This window comes from Papilio xuthus, unplaced genomic scaffold (genome assembly GCF_000836235.2).
Source record: "Papilio xuthus unplaced genomic scaffold, Pxut_1.1 DF829660.1, whole genome shotgun sequence".
NCBI classification, from domain to species: Eukaryota; Metazoa; Arthropoda; class Insecta; order Lepidoptera; family Papilionidae; genus Papilio; species Papilio xuthus.
The window spans coordinates 28,352-36,341 of NW_013528989.1; the positions used below are offsets into that span (position 1 = coordinate 28,352).

The following is a 7,990-nucleotide window of genomic DNA, read 5'->3' on the forward strand; positions in this document are numbered from 1 at the left end:
GCCACCGCCCCCGCACCCGCCCCGCAACGCCCAGCAGCCGCACCTCGTTGCCTCTCGCATTGTTCCAACATTCTAATCCCCACAAGATTCTATCATCATAGGATCATTTCAATTATCTTCTCTACAGTTTCTGCATCTCCAGTTTGCAATGCCCTACTGAGGAAACTATGATGAGGGAATTAAATCTACGATCAATTGTCGAATGAAGATGGATTTGAACATCGTAATTCTAGTTTTAGTCTATAAAAATAATAACATAATAAAATAATATGATGAATACACGAGAAGATTAGTACTGTACTATAATAAATTAACGCTCTGTTCTATTGCATTTTATGAATACAATTGTTGTTTGTAATCTTCTGAACGAAATCCAACAGAAGAGGATAATTGGCGACCATTTAGTGCTAACCGCAGAGATCGCAGCCGTTCCCCGCGCGGCACACAATTGCCTAATCAAGCGGCCGCGCGACGATTGCGGCGCGACCGTGTTGGTCGGCCCTTACAGTGCACCGCTCCTCATTAGCTTCCGTGCAATGATTTGCGCTTGAAACATATTCTGTATTTTTGCACATTACATATATGTTTCATGAATGTTGGACGTAACGTTGGTATCTTCAACAGATACACGATATATAGATGTTTCAGAGCTCATCCACAATAACTCATTTTACTCACAAAATTATAAGCCTACAAAATAATGACATAATGAAATCATGTTATAGCATCTTTAGTAACAAACAAGTGCCTTTGCTTTTGAACGCGTGACGCAATCAGGAGCACGCTTTTAATATAATTTGTACAATTCATTAAAGTATTGAGGCCTACAAGTCGCGGCCGGGCGCACCAGGGGGCGCATTTGTACTGCACTTGCATTGACGGATTTGTGCGTCCAGGGCTGACAATTTTACTTATAAATTTATTGAAATTTACAAAAAACTTTATATTGGATGATGTAAGGAATAGTGCGACTATTTATAAATACACATAAGTAGAGCATGTGAGTTTATTTTATCAAAATTTATGAATTTATTAAAAGTCTTAAAACAATTCTAGAACAAGTGTGAATTTGATTTATTAATTTAAACTCTGTAATTTCGAATAAGGACCTTCTTCAATTTTATTTCTTTCGAGTCTTTTTAGGAAATTTTCCAGTTGAAGGCGGGAATCTTGAAAACATGCACTTAGTATTAAAGCCATCTTAATATCCACAGTTTCAAATAAAAATATGAAACAATTTAATAATAATTTATTGTAAAGACATTTGTGCATTATCTGATAGTCTATCATTAGAACAATGTTGTGTGCGCTGTGAACAGTTCCTGAGCTCGTAGCTCACCGCATCACAACACCTTGCAGTGAGTCAATGGACAGCCCTATACACTGAGCGCACGCTCCTAAATCGCTCTCGACGCGAAAATTGCTTTTAATTCCACTTCATGGATGGCGTTTGCCGACAAACGATCTATGCGCCCTTTATCAAATTTAGTCGATGCGTTTTCTACTTTAAAGCTATAGTTTTGAGTTGATATTCAGGCGAAAGTTTAGTGGCATTTAGTTAGAACTTAGAGTCCACTTGAGTTCTTAATAAAGAGTGAGAGTGTGGACCGCGCGGGGCGGATGCGCGGACAGGGGTGAGGGCGAGGGGGAGGGACACTCGCCTCGAGTGGTCGTATCAATTGCTGGTGAACAAATTAAGGATCGAATTTTAATTTGGAAATCTGTCGAGAGGTTCTCAAACTGCGGTCATTAATGAGAGGTTCACGCGTTTGTACTTTTTAGATTTGTGTCATTCGAATGTCGATAAATGAACAAGAGAATTTAACACATTTGGATTTTCTTTGAGAAATGTTTCTTTGGAAGCGCTAGATAGTGTTGAAACACTTGACAATATATGCGTAATTTTATGACGATAATATACTGAGTTTTAATTTGCGTGACCTGTTCCTAACTAATGTATGTAGATATAAAATGTAGCACCTCCAAAGTATTTTTGACTTGTTTGGTAGTACTACAAGACCACGTAGCGCGCAGCACGCAGCGCGTAGCACGTAACAATGCGTAGCGCGGTGAGGCGGCTGCGATCGCTTAGGAATTATGAAATTACCGCAATTTTTCGTCACACAATGTCTTTTTATTAGCGCAATGCGCCTCGGCTAGCTTAATTTATTTCTATTCTCTAAACGATGCACTGCAACAAGAACCTAAAGCCTACGGAATAGAATACATTTTCATTTGTTGAACCGCCGCAGAGCTCGCCACGTATGCGTAATTGCTTGTCATTACAGCGCCATTGTAGTGGAGAGCGGCGCGCCGGAAATTGGCGGCGATTACGCGGGAAAAAATTAAAAGTGTAACCTTCCCTCCCCGGACCCACACCCTCGTTCCTCTTTCTGGCTGATCGGACGCGATGCCTTCGAGCTTTAGCATCGTCTCGAGATTTAGCATTGTTTTGTTTGTGCACAGGTATGGTTCCAGAACCGACGTGCGAAGTGGCGTAAGCGAGAGAAGGCGCTGGGCCGCGAGCACGCGCCCTTCCTACACCACGAACACGGTCAGTGCCTCTTACGCGCCTACAGTACACACACACACACATACACATCTGCTGGCTACCGCTTACAAACTGCTATGTACTACATATTCAAATAGTAATTGGATTTAAGAAAAAAGCAAGATGTGTGTCAGCTCAGTCGTAGAATCTATAATTTATGGCTTAGTCTCTAAATATTAGTCTTTGGTCACATTTTGCCTTTTATAATTTTTTGTTTTTATAAGTAATTCAAATTTCTAGTTTGCTATAAATAAGAAAACAAATCAGTTATACAAATGGTTTAGTCAATAACAGCCGTAATCTAAGCGGTCAGCGCTGTCACCTATCATTAGCTGGTGCGTGTGTTAAGTGACACAAACATACGATTAGTGACACGGTAGTCGCTAAACGGGCGTGATTGCGACGATATATTACTTGAATCGCCCTCCATTAGAGCGCAGCAACACCGTGTCCACTAATGAAACATGTAAACCCGGCATTGTGTTTATCTGCCGACAATCAAATATAATTTACGGATTGTATCGCAAGGTGCGGCGCGGACGCGGCGTTGTGGCGTCGCCTTTATGATTGATTTTCGAGCTGTGCTCCAATAATAATAACGACAACAATTTTATATTTTTTGTTCAATGTTATGAAACAACAATTTAGCAAATCTCGTTATGAGACAGAACAACGAATGCCCATTCGCTTATAGTGCGTGCCAATATTATCTGATCGTAATAGTAAATAAGTGATGTCCGCCGGCTCTCGGCTCTCGGCTCTCGGCTCTCGGCTCTCGGCTCTCGGCTCTCGGCTCTCGGCTCTCGGCTCTCGGCTCTCGGCTCTCGGCTCTCGGCTCTCGGCTCTCGGCTCTCGGCTCTCGGCTCTCTCTCGGCTCTCGGCTCTCGGCTCTCGGCTCTCGGCTCTCGGCTCTCGGCTCTCGGCTCTCGGCTCTCGGCTCTCGGCTCTCGGCTCTCGGCTCTCGGCTCTCGGCTCTCGGCTCTCGATCCAATATAAATATTCTTCATATTCTATTTCACTACAATGAAATATACCTTTTATATTTCAATATGTCAACTTTTAACTCAATATCTTATTACCACAAAACAAAACAAGCAAGTAGCCGACACGTCACTAAATACGCTATTTAATTCAAAGCTTTCCAATAATTGGGTACACAAATATCACTAACCTGTTATTTAAAAGTGATTATTGTAAAATGAATTCGATAGAAAAAAAGATAAAACTCGAGGCAGCGACCAAATGGGGATATAATGACTGAGCCGCGGGGACGTCGTCTACTGGATGGTTGTAAAGTGGGGCGAATTAAGTGCGGTACTGGTTCATACGTACACATACATACTGCGTGTTCTGGGTGACAAGATATCTCTATTATTCTGATTATATCAAAGATAAAATATAATATCAGTACCCCGAAGTGGTTATAGAAAAAAATGTATCTTAATGGGTTGCGATTTTAGGTAATTTTCCACTATTTTTTGTTAATAGTCATTAAAGATATCTATGAGTTATGATTATTTTTTGAATTGACCAGGTAATAGATAATAGTAATATAGTCAAGGGTGACAGGTGACAGGTGAGGCAGTGACAAGCGCCGTATTGTGCACGCTATCACTGTCATCGGCCCCGCGCCTATCTCGCTCAGCTCCACCTGCCGCTAACACAAACAAATGACCCGCTTATTATATTGATTTTCTTAAGTTGCGTAAAGTTGAAAGCGATTAATATGCGATTCGAATATAAGTGTAATTTATAACAATATGTCTAACGAACTAGCCGCCCAGCTATGTAACATCAAAGTACGGCTACGAATAGTGAATACAAACTGGACATAGGTGCATGCAATCGCAGGTCGCAATCTTCGTTGCAGTTGATCAGATTGTTGGTAATCTCAATATCAGAAGTTTGCGCTGATAATGGAGAACTCCTTTAAACAAACCGAAGCTTTCGCAACTGTTCACTGTTATAATAATGTAAATCATATATTTTAATATGCAGGTGGTGAATGGGGCGGCGAGTGGGGAGCCGGCGAGTGGTGGGCGCTGGGCCTGGGCGCGCTGCCGGCACCGCTGTGGCGCGACGCCCCGCCCGCCGCCGCCTTCCGCGCCTTACTGCACAGGTACGGTCTTACGCTGCAACTTGCTGCACGCTCGGCATCTGCAGCAAGTTCATATTCTGACAAGTGGTGTCTGCGCAGGTACGTGCTGGCGCTGCCGCCCGCGCCGCCCTCGCCCCGCCCGCGCTCTCCGTCCCCCGCGCGGCCCTCGCCCCCGCGAGACCCCGCGCCGCTGCAACATGCCGCGCTGCACGCGCAGGCCCAGCACCCCCCGCATCCTGCGCACCCCGCGCACCCCGCGCATCCCTCGCCGCACCCCGCACTCGCCCTGCACCCGGACGCGCTGCGGTTGCGCGCGCACGAGGCGCTGCTGCACGACCGCTACAGCGGGCGAGTGCACACGTAACGCGCGCGGCTAAACGCGCCGTAAACGCGGCACACGCGAGGCTAACACGTGGCGGACACGATGCTCGCCGCTCGACGCCATAGAATTGTACAGTAACTTTAGCCTAGGTTACAATATCTTTTGGATATATCTATGTGGAACAATGAATGTATAATATGTTTTGTTTGTGTGTATGTAAATTAAACTATATTATGAGAAGTCATCAGCTCTTCAAAAGCGCACTCATTTACATCTGACTCTGTATCACATTGTAGGTGATGTTTGTTTTCACTGTCACAATTTATTTTCTTGTATCATAAGTAATGATGTTATTAAATTTTGGAAAGTTTCATTATTGTTCTCTATTGTATATCTACAAGAGTTAATGTGAAAGTGAACGGCGACGTGTTGCATGTCATACTACACGGCTGTAAGTACTACACAGTGCCTTAACAGTTCACAGCGCGACATCCACAAACAGAGTACTGTTGCATTCCACTGTTAAGTGAATCTAAACTTATTATTTCATGACGTCATTGTTGTAATGAGTTTCCACTGCAAAAACATGTGCGCAAACAGATATATCATTGCACTAACTGCACACATAAAAGTACACAGGTAAATCTCTCATATTGTTAGGATAAAAATAACAATTAATGTTTAAAGTGTTGTTAATATCAAAATTGGCTGATCTCTGAAGTTAGGTAATAATGTACTAGTCACCTTCATATACTTTATTTAAGACCTAGACCATTATTATGTAAGAAGTCCCCAGATGTAGCGTTATATTGACTAGATAAAGAAGCAAGTGTAAATATTATGATAGTGTACACCGGGTGACTGTCTCCACTGCGGCGGACGTCGCGTCATCTCATTGTAACGTGACGTGACGTGCGCTACGAGTATATTAGTATTTATATAATGTAGTCGGTTAAGTATAGTTTATCAATAAAAGTATATCGCTATTGTTTTGTTAAGTATGACTCAATATCAGAACCGATGTTTTTTTTTTGTTAAACGTAAAAGTATTTAAGTGACAGATTAAATGCAATCTGTTGTTGTGCTGTTTATTTGTAAGACAACGCATTGCCACATATTTTGTAATTGTAAATATATTTCAATGTACATATTATATATTGTATGAAGGCGCGCGAAGTGACCAGTGCGCGTTACTGACTCGCGCCGCGCAATCATTCATTTGTAGTTGTAAAAATAAATTGCATCGTAAAATTATTTTGTTGTTTTATTACTCGAGCCTCAGCTCTCTCAGCGCTACAAACTCACTTTCGATTCTCTCTCACATTTTGTACTGCAACATACATCATTTATATTCAATTCTTTTCCTTTATAAAAAGATTGATGCTCGTCGTCCCTGTCCCACACGAACCCGTCGTACGTCGAAACCCAACTACGAGATACTATTATAGATAGGCACGACGTCAGATCGATAAAAGAAATGCACAGAAAATTGCGACGAAATGCAATAAGTTTAAACAAGTATAGAACTTGGTAACTCACTTGCGTTACGGAGTTCATACATTTACTGTGTTTGTGTTGAGTTGCGATGGATGTCGCGAGTCGTTTTATTGTAAGTACTCGTCCATGAAAGCGGAGAGTAAAATAAAAGGGCAGGCGGCTAAGTCTAGCACAAGTTTGTATCGATTGCTCTTAGCGCAGCCTCCGCTGTCGAACGCTTTGTTTAAGAGTTCTTTGTACTGCCCCGCGCCCCGCATCCCGAGTGCCGCCACCCCCCGCGCTCACCGCACCCCGCGTCACGCGCGATCATTGCGGGCACTAGATTAAATTTGCGTCTCCGATCGCCGCACAAAGAACTTGGAGTGTTTGAAGAAAGATTAATTTGGTAAAAATTTCGGGAGTTACGGGGGGTGGCGGGAAGGAAGGGGAAGTGGAGGGGGTGTACTAAGCCGCACTCGTCGCGTCGCAATGAATGGCGCGATATGAGTCGCGTCGTGTGGGCGACGGTAACAAAGCCACTTGCTAGGCGTTAACTGTGAGATTTCGCGCACATTTCTTTATCGGCTTTAATCATCAAGCCCCCCCACCATCACCACCACCACCACCACCAACTTGCCGCGACGGTAAACTGAGAGACTAGCTTGTTCTTTTATTATTTATCTCAATTACTTTAGCCAACTCTTTAACAAGCAGTAAGTACTCTGATGGAATGGAAACGTAATGTCGTAGAGAATGACATCACTTCCCTATCCCAACATTAAGTACAACATTCAGTACAGCAGCTGTTGCTCAGCAGCAGCAGCGGACCAGACACTTCCATACATGTGTGCACTCACTGCAGAGGACAGAGATAGACAAAGCAATTAATGTCAAGTAGCCAGCATCTTTGCTGTACACTAAATGTAGTGCTCACTCTGCACCGGTCAGCCCTACTATTTAACTTTTGACTAATTAAAGCGACCCCTTGTTTTTATTTAGTTTCCGGATCGTTCACTGCGGGAACAATGGTCGGCTGAGTCCAGCCACTATTTGTACCTTCTCTCAAGAAATCAAAATCATATAAAAATACACGCCTATATTTATTGGCACTATTTGAAGACACACGAGATGCTATTGATATTCAATATATATTCATCGCGACGCATTTTATTCGCGTCTCTGGGAAAGGAAAATAAATCAATGGCGGCGAACAAATATTTGCACATCTTTGTTAAGCAATTAGCACAACAATAAATCGTTTACCTCGCTCACAAAAGGCGCGATAATTTCGCGATGAACGCGTAATTTGCGCGCGCGAGCAGACACAAATTGAATTAGCACAACTCATTAACGGACTGAGCGCGCAGTGAAATGTGCGCATTGTGTTTGGTCGCCGAAATGACACGCCGGCCATTCCCACCACTGACACCATGCTTTTGTACTTTCGCGGACAGTCCCACATTATTAAAAAAAAAAATTAGCTTATTACAAATAAAACTTTATTTCATATCTGAATATTAAATTATTTATTTTTGTGTTGTTT

At 42.9% G+C, this 7,990-nt stretch overlaps 1 protein-coding gene across 1 annotated transcript in view; it reads left to right on the forward strand.

Annotated features, from left to right (window-relative positions):
• LOC106114581 (paired mesoderm homeobox protein 2) overlaps positions 1 to 5,013 on the forward strand; it is an 11,396-nt gene extending 6,383 nt beyond the window's left edge. Inside the window, exons 5-7 of the mRNA XM_013307847.1 lie at positions 2,467 to 2,554; positions 4,550 to 4,670; positions 4,749 to 5,013. Coding sequence (XP_013163301.1) covers positions 2,467 to 2,554; positions 4,550 to 4,670; positions 4,749 to 5,013 — 474 coding nt within the window. The remainder of the gene's footprint in view (positions 1 to 2,466; positions 2,555 to 4,549; positions 4,671 to 4,748) is intronic.
• The last annotated feature ends 2,977 nt before the right edge of the window (positions 5,014 to 7,990 follow it).